The 23526-nt window shown below is 37.1% G+C and overlaps 1 protein-coding gene across 1 annotated transcript in view; it reads right to left on the bottom strand.

Moving 5' to 3' along the window:
* Positions 1-23413, bottom strand: part of LOC137000118 (mannosyl-oligosaccharide alpha-1,2-mannosidase IA-like) — a 298601-nt gene extending 275188 nt beyond the window's left edge. Inside the window, exons 1-2 of the mRNA XM_067355917.1 lie at positions 22844-23413; positions 19800-20018 (exon numbers count right to left, since the gene is read on the bottom strand). Of these exons, the coding sequence (XP_067212018.1) occupies positions 19800-20018; positions 22844-23230 (606 nt within the window). The 5' untranslated portion in view covers positions 23231-23413. The remainder of the gene's footprint in view (positions 1-19799; positions 20019-22843) is intronic.
* Between the last annotated feature and the right edge of the window lie 113 nt (positions 23414-23526).

Raw genomic sequence — 23526 nt, forward strand, 5'->3', positions numbered from 1 at the left:
CAAGCCGCGCGTTTTTCTATCCACATACGAAGGCACGATGTTTCAAGTCCGAATACCGCGAGCAATGCGCGACAATGATCGAAAAACCGTCGCAAGAACGAATTACCTAACTCGAGAATGTCCGCGACCATGTTCGGCGTGGCGTTCGATTACTTAAAGCTGGCGTTCAAAATATCCCAAAGCTGATCGTCATTTACGAATTGCTCATAGCATTCATTCACTTTTTTGGCATTCATTCACGGAAGCAAAAATTAACGCTGAGTGCCAAGCACAATCGGACATTGTATCTCACGAGTACATTTTATAATTTCTATTTTGCTACATCGACTGACACCGTTAATTTGACACAAATTATAATGAAATCAAAATCAAATTTATCGTGAAATCAAATATTAGCTTAATGTTAATGATTTTTGGTTTCCGCATTAACATTTGCAAATATTTCGATCTGTTTCATATTAAAGTAATAATGAAGCTAATTAATACTTCATGTGATTAAATGTAATTTGTAAAAGGTCAATTCAGTATTCCATAACACAATTTCGGAAAATTTATTATTACTAAGAATTCTCTCACAAAAAGCCTTCTCTGTTAGTCGGCTTCTTCTAATCGTTGCAATCGTTTAAAAAATTTTGTAAGATCTATAAAAACATTTAATACACAATTAAATCCTGTAGTATTTAATAGATTGTAAAAGTAAAAAGTCGCATAAACATACGAATTCTGAACATCGTCTTATTTCTTGCGACAGAAATCAGAATTGCAATCAGAATTTGAGATCTTGTACTTGATTGCTACTCCCATACGGAACGTCGCGATTATTCGTACGTGAGCGAATCTAATGAACCGAATTATCTCCGTGTCAATGCGCGACGCGCGAATAAAGCTAAATAGGATTCAGGAGGATGCGCGCGATGCATGAAGGATGAACCGGGGCCGTATAGAATCCATAAATGTGTTCTAAACCACAAGTCGCGGTTCAAGCATAAGGTCTCTCAGTACGGAGGTTGCACGAAATAGCCAAGGGTAAGCATTTCGCGTCCCTGCAACGCTGTAACCCTTACGAAGCTCTAGGATTACTTGATAAAACGTGTAGGAACCTCTATAATCCAATAACCACCAACCTTGCGCCCTTCTCGCCTGCAGACAAGCGGACTCCCGCTGATTCGAGTGGCCAAGACTCTCGTTCTTTTTATTCCGCTCATTCTTAGTCGTTCGTTCTTTTTCATTGAAATTTTGCCACGCTATTTTTATAATTTTATTCTTATAGATTTATTTAATATATTTACATTGAATAGATTTATTTTGATTTTTAATTAATAAACTAGTTTGATATACATATAGATTAATATTTCCAAAATATTTAAATATTCTACACAATTTTAAAATTAATTAATTTACTTTAATCTATCTATTTTAATTTTCTGTCTAATAAATAATGATCATTTAACTATGTTATGCTATCAGATACACAAAAATCAGGTATAGTCGAAAATTGCATTTATAATCGAAGCATGTTCGTGGAATATCCGAAATCTTATTATAGAAGCAATTCAATCAGCGGTTTTATACGCTGATAGATCGCCCTGTACTCTCGACCTCGTTCTTCAACTCTCTCGTTCGCTCTACCTCTCTCTCTCTCTCTCTCTCTCTCTCTCCCTTATTGCTATCCCACGGCTCCCCGGTTGTACGTCCGCTCAATAGTTACGCGCATCCTACGTCATGTCTCTTAACGCCTGCAGCGTCACTCACTCGCTTTCCGGAATACGTCAACCTCAGCGCTATATTTGTGCATCTCGGTCGCACGGGCGCTGCTCGATAAACTCGGTCACGAACCCAACCTACACGTCGAGCCAACGTTGACCGTTTCTCAAATCCCCGTCGGCAACCGTTCACCCTTACATCGCCGCATTGTAAAGTCAATTTTAACAGCGATCAAAGTTAACGTTTTGGCAGTCGTCGATCTACATGCCGGCCGCATCCAACATTAAATACAGCCATTTAACTTTTATTCTCTATGTGTTAGCAATGTCTAACAATTGACGTCTCAATCGTGTTAAAATAATAAAGATTATTCAAGATAAAAAAAAGGTACAAAATAATTACCAAATCAATAACAAATAGTAATTGTAATTTCATTTAAAATCTTCCAGAATCCATTAGCGAATGCAATTTAGCAATTTAGTGCAAAAAAGCCGTATCTATTATTGACCACAAAAACTGCCATTGTGAAGCTTCATGTAATCACCGAGGTTCGCGAAAGAGAGGCAAGATCGTAGAAAGAGGTTTAAATTGACTCGATCGTCGCTTCGTTAACCGACGCGGAAAATGGAATCGATTCGGGACGATAGCTCATAAAGTGTCATTACGAATAGGCACTTGACCACGGGTTATCAAGCCCCCCGAAAGCCTGAGGAAAGCCCGCCACTTGCTACAAACCAGTTGGAGGCCTTCGACGTCAGTTATTAGACTCAACGCTCGCAGTCCCAGACTCGATAACCCATGATTGAATCGTTCTAACTGTATCTCACGGCAAATAATTTCCTGCGGTCGACAATTCGTATCGTCATTTCGTGATAATAATTTTCCACTGAGATATATCACGCGGGGACACTATACTCTCGCACTATGTGCTCGCAACTATTTCGCGTTAGAATAACACAATATTAATACCGTGAAAAAAATATCGTCAATAGTTATCAAAATATTAATCAAATAAATCAATAAATTAGAACAAATTTATCGTACTCATCTCTTGTTATTATCTAAATCCTTAATTTTTATTAATAATAGTATAATTGTATAAGTTATTAACTGTACTGCAATCATTAATAATTATAAACAACTAGTACCATCTTTTCTGTTTATCAATTTATCGATGCGTTGCGTCCGGTTTTAAATCGCGAAACGTATGCGCGCCAAAAAGAATGTTTTACGTGCGTAACAGCGACGATGGGCATGCTATGCGGACTAAAAGCAAGAAAAATTGACTTTCCGGATTAAGTGCAACTCGACATACCGCAATCCGGACTAAAGTCTGCTCCTCTTTCATCGCTGTTTTTCTCTCCGCCCGGCTCGCCGCGCCGGTGATTTGACACCGGAATGGAATGCAAATTTAAACGCGTTTCTGCAATTCCAGCAGTGGAAGATAGGTAGATGTAATGGAGACCGCCGTTTCTCGGTCGAACAAACTTTCGCGGAAATTGTTCGGCACGGCACTGTTCGGAATTACCATGCGATTTATTAACTACGCCACGCGACGGTGTATACAAGCGAAAAGTCAATAACGAAGAGTCTGTACTACGAGCATCGCTCACAAAGAGTAATGTACAACGATAATATACAGGGAATTTTAAATTATCGCTAATTTATGCGATACCGCCACCGTTCGATGAGCCAAAAGCTGATTAAATATTCGCGAATTACATTCAAGTTCCTTCTGGTAACTGAATTAATAATCGAGACCTAGTAGGTGACGTTATAAAATTAACATAAAAGTCATAAAATAGGTGGAAAAGTTGGAATAGGGACGACTTGTCAAGAGAAAAAGAGAATATAAAGTATTTCCACTGAGTTGTGCGTTTCTTCGTCTTTATATGTCCCTTCGGAGTGCTTATAGCTAGGACATATTAATATTCCAGTCAAGGACGCGTGCCACCGAGCTACTACGGACACTGATGCAGTTCCGAGTCCCGATGCCATCTTCGGAATATCCGGTGTCCCTTCGGAACACTACGTCGCGGAATAACGTGTTCACCATAATATGTACAAATTCTATGGCATAATGATCGTTTGTGGAATTTCTTATAAAGTTTCTGACGATTACGACAACAATAAACGAGATATATATGAGAGGTTCAGAGGAAAAATGGACCAAGTCCTTTTTTTAAATCCATATATAAATTAGAAAAACTTGAACAGTTTTCACTGAATGATATAAAAGTGAATGTAAATGTTTAAGTTAAAATTAAAAGAAACTATAGCACTTATAAAAAACAATGTAGCACATAATTAGCACACAACTTTAACTTTAGAACTGTTTTAACAAAAATGAACTTGATACACTTTTCCTCTGAATATGTCGCTCATATTATCACAGTAAATATAATAAAGTTTTATTGCGCGTGAAGGTTTGTGAAAAACGGAAGCAAGAAATTATATTTCATATATTTAATTGCAATGCATTTGTGCGGATTTCGTATTTACCAATGATTTAAAACCAGGAATAACGCACGGATAAATTAAATATAAATAGTATTTTGTTATAAGTCAAAAATAATTTTAATTTTTAATCCTCAAGTATAATTTTGTATAAGTTTCGGAATTGAAAATTTACACGTACATATACTTCAAAAAGTACTGATATATCCACTGAATCTATTTATATGTATATCAATGACATCCAGTGAAAAAGAAAGTGTTATGAATAAATATTCGCTTCAAATGCATGAGAGATAAATTGGCATATGATAATTATAACCGCGCAATTCAAAATCACATTCGCTTGCAACCAATCCACAACCTATTCTCTCCCGTTATCTGTTGCTAACAATGCGCTTCGTATACAGTGAAGTATTTCACCTTCTATTTTCGTACAGTAGTCAATTAAAACATTATTTAGTTTACAACTTTTATTTTTTACAGATTTTTGCAGATATTAAAAAAATATATCTACATATATGCGTGAAATATGTTTAAATATTTTAAAAACAAAAATATTTGTTTGTCTGGACATAATAATTTTCCACAAAACATTGCTTCAATCTCTGTGCTACAGCACAAACAAGAAAGAAAAATAAAAAGTCCTATTCAATCAAAGTAGTCCCAATTGATATGGACTCGGTGCCATCTCTGTGTCATCCAGCATCCCACTGGATCCAGCCGCGATAATAGATAAATTCGCTTCTCCTGGCAAGCTCTTTGGAAAAAAATCGATCTAAACCAACAGTCGGTAAGGTTTCCTAGCAAGGAGCACGACGTATAACGGCAAGAAGCTCCTCCGATACGTTGCAACCGAGAACAACCCACCAGAGAAACGATAATCTACCGAGAATAGCACGTGGCTGCTGGGAACAGCGCCATCATCGATTTCACTGGTTCATACCAGTCTAATATGACCTCTACAAACGGGTGAGAGGGTTCAGTTGGAGAGCGAAAGTGCCTCGTGAAACTTCTTCCGGCTTTTCAGGCTAGAATTGAGGTCATTCAATTCAGAAGCATTTGCGTATCTTCTAGTAAACCTAAAGTCTCTTACGTAGAGCAGAATATAACTCAATCTTAACAAAGTATATACGCTTCTAAAGTTTGCAAATTTTATAAATCGAATTGAAATCAATGTATTATATTTTATTAAATTCTAAGAGCAATGTGTAAAAGATATTATGCAAAATTCAACGCTGCTAAGCTTTAGCAGTCAATAATTAGCAATATACAAAGAAAAATAGGATACAATCGTACAAACAAGCGTATCAGAATACTCGCACATTTGTTTTGTGCCCAGTGAAACGTGGGAAGCAAACAATTACGAGTTTATCCATTTGTCATCAGAGTATCGTTAGCTATTTACATCGTACAATTCCTTCCCTCAATGGACGTCTGCGATAAAATATGAGACGTGTATTGCATAGCGCATCAATCAACATTAATAACGCCGGGCGAATAAATCGGCCAAATGAGTAACGGCATTTACGATTACCGACTGTTTGATATATAATGCAATATCTGTTAACGCGGAATTGCCACGCCGCCTCAACCTCAAAATCTCATCGCAATCAAAAAATCCGGCGGAATAAATGCGATTTACGGCGTATCGAAAAATCAATGCGCCGTTTTCAAGGTTTTATCGCACGCACGCGAATAAATCGTCGTCGCCGGCTTCCGCGTCGTGTCACGACGTGCTCTTTTAGGAAAGGCGCGCGAAAATCGGGGTGTGCACGATCGCGCGCTGACCGGAAAATAAACAGATGACATCGCTGTAAGCACTCGTCGAGTATCTCTCGCTCTACAAGCATATTTCACGTTGATGTGGCAGAATAATCATATAGGCGTCCAATGGGCTACTCTGCGAGTCCGGCCAGTTAGTTCCGCGGTAACCGTGCAGTACATATTCCGATATTATCGTCGACCACTCTAATTATTGCTCATAACGTCATTTAACGATACAGTTAATCAGCGTGTAAATTTCACGTTTGCATAATCAAAAGCGAAGAACGCGGCAATACCGTTAAAAGCACCGCGTCTGGTTGTCAATTAGATTCCATCATTTTTCGATTTTTCCTATTGCGCTATTATGTCCGTGCATTTCTTATTTCATTCGCGATTCCGATACATGCTTGACCGCACGTACACGGTGTAATTTGCGAAATACAAATAGCTGCCTTCTCGCGATGATGCACGTAGATGTATCGCAATAATCGTCACTCACCGAACGAATAGCTGGCATGCCACGGAGACTAGCTCTGATCTCACGCGAAAGATCGAAAAAATACGGAGAATACCATCGCAAGACATGATGAAAGTACAAGCGCGCAAACAAGATTGCTGAACTCACATTTCATTTATCTATTAGCGATTGCATCTAGAAAGATTTATCTAAGCTCGAAAGGTCGCACAGAACGCGTTGAAAGTGCACGCAAGCAACAACTGTAGCTAAATGAGACGCGGATATATGACGAAATCATGTTCAATATCAATGCAGCAACGTGAGATGATTGCCAAGAGTAATCTGTTATGCTCAAATGCCAGTTTCTTAAGTTATCTTCACGTATTAATTCTTGAAAAATTATTGCTTCTAAGAAAATATGATCCAAAATGCATCCTGAAGCACTAAAAATAAATCTTAAAAAGCTTTTTCTCGCGTAATTGCTCGAGATATTAAACCGCTGTAACATTCTGGAATTTATTTTGAGAGCAGGGATTATAACTGCAGATAATGTGAATATTGCATTAACGTTCGTTAATGGAACCTCGTCGTTTAATATAATTAAACCATAATAATTACCGTCTCTTTTGCGTGCGAATTAACTGACTATTGGTGACCAATAGCGCGGAACTTTTGCACGTCAGAAATGGCGTGAATTTATAAATATTGTAAATAAAATGTTTGTGATTTCTGGCGAACAGCTGTGCCAATGGATAATGCGAGTTTGAATTTCCATTTTCCCCCTGCGCATCGCTCCGCGCCTATTTAATCACCGTCATTGTGGCGTGCCGCACGGCCCAATGATGAAAATAAATATGAAAATCTCGACGACACGTGGATGACGACTGCTAATATTCATAGCGCCGATACACGATATTTGCATTTAACAACTGTTACACGCGTCAGTGTTCGCGAGATCGTCCGTCTGTATTACAATTTAATATTCATCGTTGCCACTTAACATAAACTACTGCTATCGATAACAACTGCTTAGAAATAAATAGATGCATCCGTCGCGCGTCTTCTTTTATTCATTAGCGAAATGCAATTGCGATGTCGGGGGAAAAAAGAAAGGAAAATAATAACGCGAGAGACGTTCGCATTGATATTTCATCGCCGGTCAAAGGGTCGCATTGATATTTTGCTCATGTCAAAATGAAAAAAAAAAGGGAAAGAGAGGGGAAAAAAGAGAGAAAGAGAAATCTCGCGGTGGGCAGGAGACGCAGGACGTAATAACTCGCGGCGGACCCGTTCGATATTCAAATTCGTCCAGTGTACACGTCGCGCAAAAAAAATCTATGCACACGCTCGCGTGTATGCACCGGGCGTAATAAAAGGCGTGAACGATGGCCGCGGGAAAAGTCATAATCCACTTTTGTTTGCGGATTTATCGGTCTTCCGTGATGCCTCGTCCGGCGCTTTATCGAGTGCCGGCGCCATGGACGAACGATGGCGCAACAAAAGGTGGAGAGGCTTTTGGGACTCTCGATGCTATCCTCCCTCCCTTCACCTCCTCTTCCATCTATACACACACACGCGTGCGTACACACAATCGCTCACAATATAAAGAAAAAAATACACCAAACTCTGGCAACGGCCATAAATGACTTTTGCATATTTCCGTTTCGGCCGACAGACGAATATTTGTATGAAAAAAATCACTGAAGAGAGTGAAGCAAATTACTTTTTCAATAGTTATAAAGTGATCGAAAACCAGACACGACAATCTATCCTGCATAGAGAATTATCGACGCGCCTATCGCAATGAGTTTACACGTTAACATTGAAATCATTAAAATTGTGTAAATTAAATTTTAATTTCCCTTAAAAAAATACATCTGTTACTATTAATATTTCGTTTAAGAAATTGTTAGATATATATGCAACGATACGATCTTTCTAATTTACTGTGCTTTATAATATTCGCTGTTTTCCTACGTTCGCTCGTAACTGCGTATTTTTTTATAAAACAATACGTTCTTATATCAAGATGGATCGAGATAGTTTCTAATTCGGCTTCAGCATTCCGTAACGTCGACATTTAATAACGTCTCGCCACGACAATTCTAAGCTATGTCGCCGTCTACCCTCCCACCGCCTATTCATCGTAGATTCTGCGATCCGACCGTCTCACCATTCTTCTCATCCTGCTTCCGTATCCGCAGCAGCCCTTTCCATTTTTCAAGTCCACACGGCGCGCCGCCGATCCCGCGAAATGATTACAAACGACCGGGGATAACGTCCAATAAAACGTCTCCATTCCACGTTCCATACACGTAGCGGAGATGCAGCGTGCTCGCTCGCCGTCGAGTCGATATCGGGGAACACGTGTGTTTATCTATGTCCGTTCGGTACGTGGCCGCGATGCGCATCGCTGCGATATCAACGAGGATATGTCTCTATCGATACTGACTCTCTCGCTTATGGAAAATCCTGCAGTCCTATACTTCGGTTAAAGGAAAGCGACATCCGAACAATTGGCCACTCGAAATTCCCATCTCTCGCGATAGAGGGAAATTTCCTGTTATCGTGTGCGCATTGAACGACGATTGAACGATAACTGTTATCATTTTTGAAGAGGTATATTCATATTCATTCTATATTATAACCCCTGCTCTTCGACATAAATACGGGAATTGTTGCGATAACATCTCGAGCAATCGCGCAAAATAATGCCTCAAGATACATTTTGGATAATTCTCTTCAAAGGTAATAAATTTTCAAGAATTGATATCTTTTCTAAAAACTGTTATTCGACTACGGAATATTATTTACTATTATATACACATAGATAAATGTGTAATTCTAAAGTTTCAATTTGACAATTTATAAGAAAATTGAAAATCTTATAAAACTACAATTGTAACAAAAATTATATAAAAATAATCATATTCCAAATCCGTATATGGATATAATTAATAAAAATCATTATTATATAAATTTGATTTCATTTCTTGTTTATAATATACTAAGTTTTCTTCCCTAATTGTAAGAAAATATAAAATTTCGTGGATTACACAATGCAACAAATGGAGAAATAATTCTTTACTATTATTTCATGGAAATGAATGAACATTTCGATTATTAAAACACAACGATAAATAGAAAAACAAACAACATAAATCATATAATAAAATTTATTCACCGATTTTGCTGTTGTCCTATGATTGTCCCGCTATTGTCCTATCGTCTCACCGTTGTCTCGCCGACGTTCCGCCGTTGCGCCGAATTTGTAGCTCCAACACAATGCGATGCAATATACTTATATGGCACTAATTGTTTTTTGCACTAACACTTACAAAATATGACCGGTCAATTCATAGTTCCGGCAACAGCAAGTTTTTACAAACGCGGTGCACTTTCAATACGAAATATAACGACTTCGAAACACAATCTCGATCTTTACAAACGCGAAAAAATCACGCCCGTTAAAAAATCCGACAATATCCGATAGAACGGTATTGCGAGTCAAAAATGACGAACGCGAATATCGTCGAAAAAAAGCCAAATATCGTCACTTGCCTTTGTCATCACCGGCAATGCATTCAATACTACATGCCGCGCGGCGGCATAGCTTTGAACCAACAAATAAAACAACACTTGCGAGATACATTTAATAAGTTAGAAAAACGGAAGCCACTTTACCGATGCTCGAAAATTCGATGTAATCCAACACAACGATACGTATGATCACGATAATCAATTTCGCGAAAAACGAATTAAGATTAGGTTAGGTTAGGACGCTGAATCATATACGCTCACTTACTGATTTAACGATTGTTGCTAGATTCAATTCACATTCGGAACTCTCTGGATACGTTCAAAAAATTTGGAAAACGGAAACAACTTCACACCGATGCTACAAGATTGACGAGTAATATGCGACATGATATAACGGTTACGATTGGTTTTACGGACGCTGAAATAGATAGACTCGCGACCGTATGTGTCTAACACTACCGTATAACACTATGACAACCGCTTGTTGCTCGATCCAATACTCTCAACACTCCCGTCACTACCGAAATACACTTACGAATACGGAAGAAGGGAAGGAGGGGGGGGAATGCCTTCATCCCGATGACTCGATGTCCAACAAACGCAATTCGTATTCGCGATCGTACGCGAACTCGACATTCGCCCGTTGTTAGATTCAATACTCCCAATATTTACCAGTAAACAAAATGCTAACATTTGACTATCTGAGTTTGATTGAGTATTGAATTCAACGAAACGGGGGAAAAATCCGCTGAACAAAGAACGACGCGCACTTACAACGATACCGCCATTAACGTCTCCCAACGACGCGAATAACGCAATAGATCCCGTGACGTCACGTTCATACGTAATGATCACGTGGTCACGTGAGTTTTACCCGCGAATTTTTCTTACACCGCTGTGCATCAATTGATTGTTTTTACATAAATATGATTTTGTTCATCATTCGTATGCAGATAATATATTTTCATATGATTAAATGAAAAACATGAAAGAAGTTTAGAGCTAAATAAACGCGAATTGATGTATTATTCGAAGCATAATATTAAATTTTAATAAAAAATTTTTAAAAAAATTTTTACAAATAAATAAATAAAAATTGATGTAATGCTAATTCTATTTGCATTTATTGCATTCTTTTTATAAAATATCTTGATTTAAAAACAAATAAAAAATTTATTGTTTAAATTTATTACTTGGTAGAAAGAAATATTCATTATATTACCTCTATTTCATAAGAACCATTTATTCTCTCAATTTTTCATAACACCATCTAATTTATAGAATATTTTCATATAAAATTTAATACAGATTCAAATTATGTTTTAATTGTTTCCGGAACGATCTAGATTGCTGGAACTGAAAGCACCATTTTACTCGCAAGCGTTTTCCGCTCACGCGTTCAATGCCGTTCGTTACGAATAATCATTACAAACCATCGCGACAGGAAACGGCAAAGATATGTAACCAAGAAAAGGGGGTGCAAAAAAAGGCCGACACGCGGAGATAGATACCGGTGCCGCTGCTGGTCGTCAAATTAGGGATTGTATAATCGGCGGAAGTGTGTTTCGTCGGGCGCGTACGCGCGCGAGATTCTGTAACTTTTTTAAATCAACGAGGCTGCTCTTGGGCCGGGCATTACGGCCTTAAAGTACGTCATTAGGCGGGTCAAAATTTACGAGAATCTTGCAAGAATTGCCAGTTGCGCGGCGCGTCGCGTGATGAACGATGATGACCGGCGTGTGTGGAGCATGCGAGGGTATCTTTAACGAGGAAAGGCCCGTGAAATCTCTCGAAAGCACAATAAGAGTGGCGATGCGGCAGTGAACGTCGGCGGGGGAAGAGGAAATCAATTGCTCGCTGTTGCAATTTTCATCTGTGTAGCGCGATAATCCGGAATACGGTGCCGTTACCTGATCGCCGAGACGGCAGAAACGGGGTAACGGTAAACGCCTGGATAAAGGATAAACGTGAAATTAGAAGGAGCCCAGAATAATGAGGATTCTTAAAGCACTGTAATACTCTTGAACGGCTTTCGCTTATAGCCCGTAATAATTACGTACGTCTATCGAGTGTTTCGGCCGTGATATTCAATATCGTAATAAATATAATAATGCTGAAATGAACGCATCGCGTGTAAAGAATCCTTTGACCTAATAATCCCTCGACAATTTCGATTCCCCTACCTCTTGCTCGAGTTTCACGTCGGATTCTATATTCTATGCAAAACTTTCTACATACAAAGTTATCGGTTTGATAATATTGCTTTCAATTTCGAAATAATAACTTTCAAATATACGTAAGTTGCAGTAAAATGCATAGAGATGGCAGAATTTTACTCTTACGTCAGTTTCAATTATTCTAACGTAGCAAAGTAATAATCAGGATATGCAAATACAATTCGACGTCGAACAAATGTGTATATATGTATGCAAACCGGAAACATTGCAAGATTGTCGCCGCGATATTATGAACTTCCGTGAACGCAATTTAATTTCACACGCGGAGAGTTTTATTTTAGAAGGGCATATGCGGTAATCATTTCTTGACAAAGTGAAAAACGCGAGCAAAAAATTTCTCATAAAAATAATTATGACTTTTGAGGAATCACAAATATTTAAATTCAAAATAAGAGAAAGTCATTGCTGAAGACATCAGTAATTTTCAAGTCATAAATAATTAACGATTAGGGTATTGCTGGAGTGAGTTAAACAAATCTCAGGATTGCGCAAACATAATTTATGCTTAAAAGAACTGATGATTTATTGTAACACATTGTTTGACGAGCATTTGCATTCCTCCGGCAAAAGAATAGATTATATGTGCAAAATAATAAAGTATATCGCAAAAAATGAAGTAAACTACTTCGTCCAATAGGAGTACCAAATGTATTTATACAAGTTCTTACAAATATCTTTTACGGACAATAAAAACATTGGCGTAGGATAAAACAACCGCTGGAAAAAGTATGTGAGAATTTAACATCTGTTTTCTGATCCCCCTTCCTAACGCTTAACGTTGCGATCCCTTAACTCTCAGAAGAATATCCCAAGTTGTAAATGTTCGTAAATAAATCTTCAACATACATACATGTATATTAGTTCTTCAGGTCATTTTAATATATTATGTGTACGTGTGTACGTTTCATTAACAATAAATGTACAAAACAGAAAAGATTAACAAATGTGGTGAAAAACAATGTGAAACCTTTATAATTAATTACTAATTACACTAATACTCGTCATAAGAGATCTGTGCGTTTAAATCTACAATAAAATCAAAAATTAAGTATTAAGAATATTTCATTGCGAAATAGAATACAATATCGCGCGCATTTACCGTTTCTATCAAAACTGACGTAAAATAAATTGTCTCTATTAAACTGCAATTTAATACAAGATTTTCAGATCAAACATGAAATATGTTACATTTATATTGTGCAAATATATTGTGAAATGTTCCATATAAACGTGTTTCGTTTAACTGCAATTGATTTGCAAAAGTCTAATTATTTCGCTTGATAAATCCGATCCCACGGTTTACAATTTACATGTAACCGATTAAACCATAGCTACGTTGATTGCCAGATTTTGGAAGCCGGATGCGTCTCTTTACAGAACTCCATTACAATGAAATAGCAATAGTCGCTATTGCAAGTGTTGGTTGAATATCCACAATGGAACGAATAAATTGCAAGTTAATAGATCGTTTATTCCTTCCAGATTCAAGCCTTTCCTCTCACATTCTTCTTTTAAGAATCATAAAATATTATTGCATTAGACTTTATTTGCTTTCGCAAATTATCGTCCATATAACGTAATGTTTTTATCAATTCGAGCTTGCTATTTTTTTTAAGAATCTAGCTTTTCCTGCGATAATTCTTTCATTTTCAATATGCAAGTAAAAAATATCTGACAAATAAAAGATTCACGTAGGCAATTCGGAACGACTATTATTCTATCTCGATCTTTGGCAAAATGTTAATCGTATGATTGAATCTTTCATCTATTATTCGCCAAACGACAAATAAAGTTTTCCATTTTCCAATGTAATATTTGAGAAGAGGCGGGAATATTCTTAAAATTTATGTCAATCTCATCGAAGAAACGAGGTGATTTGAAATTTCCAATGATGATTGTACTTAACACGGAAGCGTCCAACGCACAAAGAAAAGAAATGCAACTATATGCAGCGTACTTTGCCGTGCGCATCTGCTTAGAAGAACAAGTAGCCGCAATCAATAGAACAAGCGACAAAAGTAGATGCGAGCATGACGACGGCTCGCGCGCGATTAAATTAAATTAGGAGCATGAAATCACTCGTCAAGCCGATGTTACGGACAAATGGAATAACCCAATTTCCCTGCTCTTCGTTACCGAAAACGAGATTTCTTATATCTCTTGTTAAATACTTTTTACTCAAATAAACGAAATATATCCTGAATATGAAAAAAAAAAAAAAAAACAAATTTCGTTGGATTTACATCTGGTTCAATTCTGAGCTGATTCACTGAAAAACCGATAATTTAGTAAATTGAAAACAGAAAATCAGCTATATCCACATTTATGCATTAATCTGGGAAATGTGGATTTATGGATTCGTATGCGTATCTAAATTTACAAACTGATAAACTGCCACCAAATCTACACTTCCAATTGTATTCAGCTATATTTCCATTCATGCACTGATTCATGGACTTCTCAGATTCTAACCGGACTGATCATTTCATACAGATTAAATTCATTAAATTCATAAATCCAAAAATTTATAAATCCGTATTCTTTTTTATATTTTTCAAAAATATTTATAAGATAATACAAAACAAATATATTCCCAAACTATAATAATATAGTAAATTCTAGTTAACTAAACAATGGCGCAAATCAAAGAGAAATATTTAAAAAATTATTAATTATATTAAAAAATGTCAAGAATATCGAAAATTGATAAAACATGAACTTATTACGAAAGCTTGCATTCGTAGTTATCATTATCGATGGACGATCGCATATCGGCTAAATTGAAAAAGCGGAACCCATTTTAGCAAAAAAAAACTAAACGGCGGATGCGGTGAATAAAACTTTCATCAAATATCAACGTGATGAATATCAGCGCGTAGATCGGAACCGCGATTCCGAGTGATTAAAAATTAACGAACCTCGGGTCGCACATCGCGGGTCAGCGGATTTAATGGTCCGATGAATGCGTAATGGCACGGTCAGCCATTCATAAAGTTCGAAAAAGGAATGTGCACGATCGCGGTCGAAAATTTGATGAGCAATCAGATATGATAGTTAGCAACCGAGCTTTATCGTCATCCGTATTTGTGCACAATTCGACATCGATGCGTTTACACGGCACGCTCGTTGTACGAAACGAAAACGCTGGCATGCGTATGGGGATGTCAAATAAAAACGAACGAATCTCGATGTGGCCATATCGTTGAAGCGTGTTAAAATGTTGGATGTTGCACAGAGAGGAACGATTTGACCGAATACAAATTTGATTGCAGAACGCAGAAGATATATTCGAAACGTGGTTAGTTTAGCTAACAAATATAGCTGCGCCGGCAGTGTACCCATGTAAGCGAAAAAGATTTTATAGTTGTTATTTTTTTTCTGCCATTCTAACTGGATTTTTGGAGTATAACGTATCTTTAACGTCATAGCTATACTTTGCGATGATATAGTTAAAAAAATCGAACGTTTCAGTTGACAATAGTAGTAAATTCTCCGTACTCCGATTTTAGAGAATTTAATGCCACGCCGGGATGAAATAAAATATAAAATTATACTCGGCCAACACTGGTGATAAATTTCATTACAACGTACGTTTATTTAATATCAATACTATTATTGTTTTATGCTATATAAAAATATGTGTAACACTTGATGAAATTAAAATTGCACGATGTTCAGTGCATTAATAATCGAAAATATCCCTTGCAAAAAATAATAAATGTCGCGGAGATGTTCTCGCCGTCAAGCGGCAGTTCAAGAATTCATTTTACGACGGAGAAATTAAATTTGTGCCGATTACCGGCGCGTGACCGTGCAGCCAATACGATACAAGGCTGAACACAATGCGGTCAATGCACCGTTGAAATAATGAGTTTGCAGGGAGGACCTCCAAACTAAAGAACACGTTCGATGACTTGGGCGAGGCAGTGAAGTGCGCGACTGAAATCGCTTTCAGAATTCGCCTCGGTGAAAGCTACATGTGCCAAGATTTCTACAGATTCCACCAGTGCAATGTGGCACAAATTGTAAACCGTTAATAAAAACATTCATACGTGCACGTTAAGCGTCCCATTCCTCGTATCTGTTATAATAAACATCCACTTTTTTGTAAAATACAAACATCAAGTTTTATGCTCGCGCTTAATGTACTGCGACAATAACTGCATATAAATATTATTTATGAAGTATATTATAATTATGGATCTTTCAAATAAAATGTTACAAGCCAACATTTAGAACTGTAACGAATTGTTACAAACTAATTACGTAGCTATTTGTTTCGCGTTAAAAATTCACCATCCGAAAAGAACTCAATCTATGAAAATATGTCACAGACATAGTTGGACACGTGTCGAGATTGGACGAATATCTAGGAAAACGATCGCGTGCCTAATATGACCTTTCACAAAAGCATCGAACGCGTTTGTTCTGCTCACGTGCAAGTAATTTAACATCCATTCGCGATTATAAAAGACTTAGCAATTGCTGTCAGTGCGTACAGAATAGTATTGACTTTGACACCACTACAACGACATCAACATCGATATGAAGAATGAATTGATTCATTCAGGATGATACTGCGAGCTCCGCTTGAATGCTCATTATTGCAATCAATAGATTTCAAGCAATAAACGGTCGCGATATTAATTCCGTCACTTGTTTATCGACAACCTCTATTCGCTAGTTGCAATGTAATATGCTGGCAATTAATAGTTGTCGGCTGCAATGATTGCACAACATCAATGTGTCCTCATTCAGCATTGCAATCGACATAATGGAATGATATTAAATACAGCGAGATTTTATCGAAGAGGAAAACAGGATATATTGCTACACTCCTCTTCAAATAGTATAATGTTTCTAAAAAATCATAAATTTAATATAAAAAATTAATTTAAAAAAGTTATATGTATAAAACTAACATGATATGTTGTAATTAATTTACTTTCTATAATTTTTTTTTTTTAAAACATAAATATTAAATACGATTTCATTTCGCGCTGCCATATTTCCATTTATACGCAAATATTAAAATCGCGGAAGTACGCTACAGCGAATCGCGAAAATTGCTCAAATACAATTGCAAGTTGCAACTGACAAGTACAACTACAAAATTATGAGTGCGTTCGTTTAACTCGCTTTCACGCTGTCAGAGTACTGACGCGCTCACAAATCAGATATATTCTACATTTTTTATTCATTTATTTGGGTTGCAGCGCAATCCTGAGCGCAAACCTGAGCTGCAGCTGAATGACAGTTAATACGTGCGACAATATGTGACAAAATGTGACGAACATTTTAAAACGGCTACACTCTGCGTAATAATCAACGTCCATTTACTTTAGCAATAAATCATTGTACATTAGATCAAAACAATAATCTGCAGCATCTCTACAAGTTTAAAATGTTCTTTGATTATCTTGAGAAAAGATATGATTAGATTAGATACAATGTCACGTTGAAATAACAAATATACGTGCACTTGAAAAACTTGGCACATTTATTTATATTTTACGTGCTATAAAACTGCACTGTAAAAAGAGTATTTTATCATAAAATTTTTCGCAACGGTGGAGATTTCTCTGACAGAAGTTCGTAACAGAATGTCGGCAAATTGCGTGCTTTGCTATTTCCACATTGCTATCAGTACGCTGTACAGAATATCGCGTGACTCCACATCCTGCCCCGCGTCAAATGATGAATGACATATGAATGTGAGCGAAAACCTAATCGCTCGACCGCCCGCGCGCACCGATTGATTATTTTTTTCGATTGTGCTCAAATTAGAGCGCATCAATTATAACGGAGCTGTGGTTTCCGATTTCACGGAAAACAAAATAAAAAATATCTACGAATAGAGTCGTATTACCTCTTCGTGTAGCCGAACAATGTAACTAAAATTTCTGCGTAAACGCACGATTTCCCAATTAAAATATCACATGCGCTTAAAATTTCGCCTGCAATCGATACCGCCGCAAAACTGCAAACCGAACGAGATAGGGAGCCACGAATTCCATGGATTTTTATTTAGTGCAGAAAAGAGAACAAAACGGAAGGTAGGAGCGACGAACGGAATTAAATAAAATTGGCCCCCAATGCCGGTATCGTGCAAAATTTATCTCAATATAACAAATTATCAGCTTACACTGCCACGCAGTGATTCCCATACAGTTAAACCATTTAGCAATTCTGAAAATTGTATATGTATATTCTGTAAAATTATGGTAATTTAAAACTTAAAATTCCAACAACACCACGTGTCAGTTTCTCATAAAATAAAATAAAATGTATAATCCACGGAGTGATCCGTGAAGATAATAATTTCAAGAATCTCTCACCGTTCTAAATAAAAGAGAATCATATAAAATGCATAGTATTTTAAATAATAACGAGTAATACGTTAAAAATAATTGACTTCCAAATAAATCTGGATTTATATGAACCATTTCGATTATTATAAATACTTTATCAAATTTCAGCTCGATATATCAAATATTCAAAAATACAGACTGCTGCTTCCCTATGTTTCGTCCTTTTTATTCGCATGCTGAGGTAAGCGCGATACGTAGAACAGAATGATCTGTCTGTTCTCAAACGTGCATTATGCAATTTCGGATACCTTGCATCGAAATTGAGTTTTATACATATATTGTATAGAGCCTGAAAGTCAATGGCGCGGCGCAGGGGGGCTTTTTTTACAGTATAGTCGTTATGATCTTATGGTTTTTATAGAGGTAATTTGCATGCGGAGCGTAGAGTGGCGCATTGTGCCAGGAGATTGAACTTCTCGGGATCAATTTAAAAATCCTGGTTCATTATTTTGCGAAACGCGACGTAGATGTCGACGCGGGCAAAGCTACCACCGCGAAAAAGTAGCTTCTCTCACTTCTCTTTTACGTGGAAATAGTAACAGTTCGCCGGGTGCGATGCGCGAGACGCCGTGGGATTTTCCACGAGAACTTTCACGAGCCACATGGAGAAGATACGATTTAAATGGCCGAAAGATAGCGGGACATCGCCCTCCATGAATTCGCGATAAACGAAAATCTCTCGCTCGAAATAAGCAACAGAAAAGCAATCTTAATCCACGAGAAATACGTTTACCTACTTGCACTTCCTAAACTCATAATACTTCTTTAATGATTTTCAATACTATGAAATTTAAATTTAAATTAAAAATTCCTAAACTCATAATACGTCTTGAATGGTCTTCAATACTATTAAATATTTAGGTTTAAATTTTTTAATTCACAATTCATATAATAAAATTTAACATAATCAATCAATTTAATGTAAACTTTAACAAATTATAATTAATGTAATATATAAAATCGTTTAATATATCAACAAACAATTATGACAATATTCAAGTCTCTTTTTTTTTCTTCATAAAAAATCTCATATAAAAAATATATATATTTTATTTAAACGTATTATTATATTAGAGAAAATTTAATTAAAATACATGAATGTATCCGATATATAGAAAGTCGATATAGGCAGCGTTTTAATTTTTGTGTGGTTAATAATCCATTTTTAAATTCGTCATTTAAAATGTTATTACGCAAATTCTTCCAAACATTGCTGTTCATTAAAATTGTTATCATGCAAAATCTAAATTAAAAGTAAAAAAAACTCACCTCTTTCACTTTATCCCTTCGTTGTCTGGCGATAGGATCCTTATCCTCCCCACCAACGATTAATGGTAGTTTGTCCGCTGGTTCTGGCGGCACTGTCTCCAAAACTGTTTCTTCCTTGTGCACAATCACCGACGAGGAACTACTCGTACGCACTCGCGATTCACCCATATCCGGTTTTTCTAATGTCTTTTGTTGTTGATACTCTTCGTCAATCTTCGCCTGAAAATTCGGCGCGCAATCGAAACACGTTTCGCGATTTTCAGATGGCATGCGAAATATGCAATACGCATTTAATTAATAACCATTAATAAATAAAACGTACGATCAAATCGAAATGTGCACTGGTTCATACTATTATTTATATTTTTATTGCATCTGAATTTATATTTATTTAAACGTAAAATTGAAGAAAAAGCAATTACACTTTTTGCATGCACAAAAATAAAAATTGATGAATTCAAACATTGTTTTCTCTATTAAGCAAGAAAAAAAAAACATTTAATCAGAAAGAAATTTATAATAAATGTATCAAAAAAATATTCCAATATTTAGCTCTTTTTTCATTTATTCTCTATTCTGAAAATACTAGATAAATTATTATTAGCAATATGTGACTGGTTTATATTCATTTATTTTAATAGAAATAACCATAATTAATTCATATATGTATTCATATGTGCATTGCAATAAATAGAAAATAAATTATTTAGTATTTCGATCAAAATAATTTCAATCTGAAAAATTGTTTATATCGATATCTGATTAAGACGCGCGATTAACGAGTTGAATTATTTTCCATGACTGATTTCGCTATCTCTACCGGTTTAATGTAATAATAATATAAATATACGTTATTAATTTTCAATAAAGATTTTTTAATCGAAAATGTCGTTTAAAAGACCGTGTTAAACTTGGGAGATCAGTGCAGTTCCGTAAACATCGTGCATGCCATCTGTACGCGATCTAGATTCCACAGAAGCGCGCTCTTTCTCGCCTTGTTCACCTTCGGAGAAATGCATACTCTCGAACGCCTTTACCGTTATGTCGCTATTAAAGAAAATAAAACAAGCTCGCGAGAACCACTTTCGTAACGGAAGAATGCGCGTGTTTATTTATTCTTGCTATTAGTTTCATTTTCACACGATCGTTAAATGACACGATACTTTCCTAACAAAATATCTGCTGATGAATAAAGATAAGTTTTATCGAATAACCATGATGATGATAACACATATTTTACTCAACGTGATAAAACGTTGTCACCGGACATCGTTATATAAATATTGTCCGTATATTTATTTTACATATCTCAGTAATTGTCATGTTTATGATAATTATTTATGTCTCTACACCTGTTTATGTATCCACATTTGTTCACCGATGTACGTAAAATCGCTACTACATTTTACGCTAGCGTTAATTTATTGCGCCGGATACTTTTGCGACACTCACATAGCGTTGCGTTAGCAAATTCCGCTTTATTCATATGTGCGTCTTTATCGAATTCATCATACTACATCCCAAGACTCAAAATGGAAAAAAAGCACCGTTACGTTCTGTGCATAATTTCTAGGTTCGGGCAGTGAATTAGAATATTACTGGCCAGAATGATGCAATTTACAGGATTTCAGAATCGACCAGCGCAACAAATTAACCGCGCATCGTTCGTCTTTATTATATGTAATCACGACGATCCCTCGCGAAGCTTTTTCGAAAATCGACCACGACGACATCGTTTGATTTATGACGAAAAAGCGCAGCATGCGTGTAAAACGGGTGGATATTCTTGGTTATTATTTTCTACGAAAGAACAGAACGGCCAAACGGAAATAATGATGGAACGAGTCACGCGCTTACAAACAAGATAAATTACATTTACTGTATACAATTCGAATTCCGCGTTTATTTATATCAATTAATGTCTTGCATAAAAAATTCGATTTTTTTTTATCAAACAAAACGTAAATTTATTGTACGAGGTATATAAACGTCATAAAAACAACTCATTCATATCCGATTCAAGAGTGTTTCCAAATAAAATTTTTTCTTTCTATAAATTTGCAGGTAATCTAACAAAAGTTATTAACTATCATATTTATAAAAAAAAATATGTAGAAATAAATACATTTCGGAATATAATTTCAGTTAATCGCGATTCGAACATTTTCTACCGATATTCTGTATGCATATTGCCTTACAAGGGCAAGATCACGGTGCGACTTTACGTAACCTACTCACGTCGAAAAAAAAAGAGAAAAATGCTAACAAAACGGAAGCTTGACATCATACAAACGCATACATTAAGATATTTAACATGATGTCGTTTATGAGCAATAATTCGACTTCGATCCTGAAAAGTCAACTCAAAGCAGTTCCACGAAATTTAGTTACAACACATTTATCAGTGTCAGTAGAATGACGTAAAATCGTAAAAAAGATAAGCTAGCAAAGGAAATCATGATGGCGATGAGGAAATGAATGAATAATAATGAGATAACAAGAGAATAACAATAATAAGAGATAATTCGCTTTGAAATGTGCGGTAAATATTCGTGAAATGTTTTAATTATGAAATATATGCATTAAAAATAAAAAAGAATTAATAATTTAAGTAATATTTAAAAGTTTTAGGAATCTGTCTTAACCGTTAACTTATTATGCTGCACTGAAACGAGATCGATTGTTTTGGCAATAAATATGTGCACATTTGTTTAGCATGCGTTCACTCGGTGAAACAAATAGGCAGGATCAACAAATGATCGTTATCATTCATTGAGAAGGAATCGTGAACGAAGTGACAGCGCGCGGAGTCCGCGCACGTGCGTCAGCCATATACGTCACAATGGCCGTATGTAAACAAACGAAACACGACGTCTAATACGGAGCGAGAGTGTTAAATCCGTCGTAAGATACGCCTCTCGCACGACGAAAATTCAACGCGCGTAAAACAAAACGATTCCTGACTGACAAACAACGCGTTTCAGGCGAGGCGTTCGAGAGGATCGGTCGAATGAGGGCGACTCGAGCGAGCGCGCATTTCGCACCTGTAACTTCTGCTTGTCCTCGACCAGGTGCACATCCTGGTGATCGCTGCCCTCGTGACCCGGCGGCACAGCGTTCGGATGTCCACCCGCGGACGAGCGCGAACCCTTGATCTCGTTAGAGGCGCGCGGTGGCACCGGCAGCAGCAGGTCTGGTCCGGCCTTCTGCATGTGTTGGTACACGCGGTAGACACTGTTCACGGCGGCACCACCCGTGCGAAAATCGGGCAGGAAGAAGAACGCGCCGAAGCACACGATGCCGAACGTCAGAAATACTAGGAGTATCAGGTACTTCTCGCGCGGACGAAAGGACCGTCTCGAGAACAACGGCACCGGCACGCCGTTCGCGAAGCGCTGATACGACGGCAGCACACCAGTCGACGTGGTCATCTTACCGCGAACGCCCGACACACGTACAACGCGCCGCGGCACTTAATCACCACCCCGATGTTGCGTATCCGCGAAAACTCAAACACCCGTGCGCGTTTCGCCCGTGGCCCTTCAGCCGTCATACGCCATTACGAATACGAGCACCACCTGCGTGCGAAGATTGACATCTCGCGACAAAATCGGCAGCGCCGATCAGCTGACGTGGCGCATGCGGCAAACAACACGATGTAAGCGAGAGCGCTCACTATTGCCGTTCCGATAGTAATACGGGCGACATCTACCGACGCTATTCTACT

Source organism: Linepithema humile, chromosome 5 (genome assembly GCF_040581485.1).
Source record: "Linepithema humile isolate Giens D197 chromosome 5, Lhum_UNIL_v1.0, whole genome shotgun sequence".
NCBI lineage: Eukaryota > Metazoa > Arthropoda > Insecta > Hymenoptera > Formicidae > Linepithema > Linepithema humile.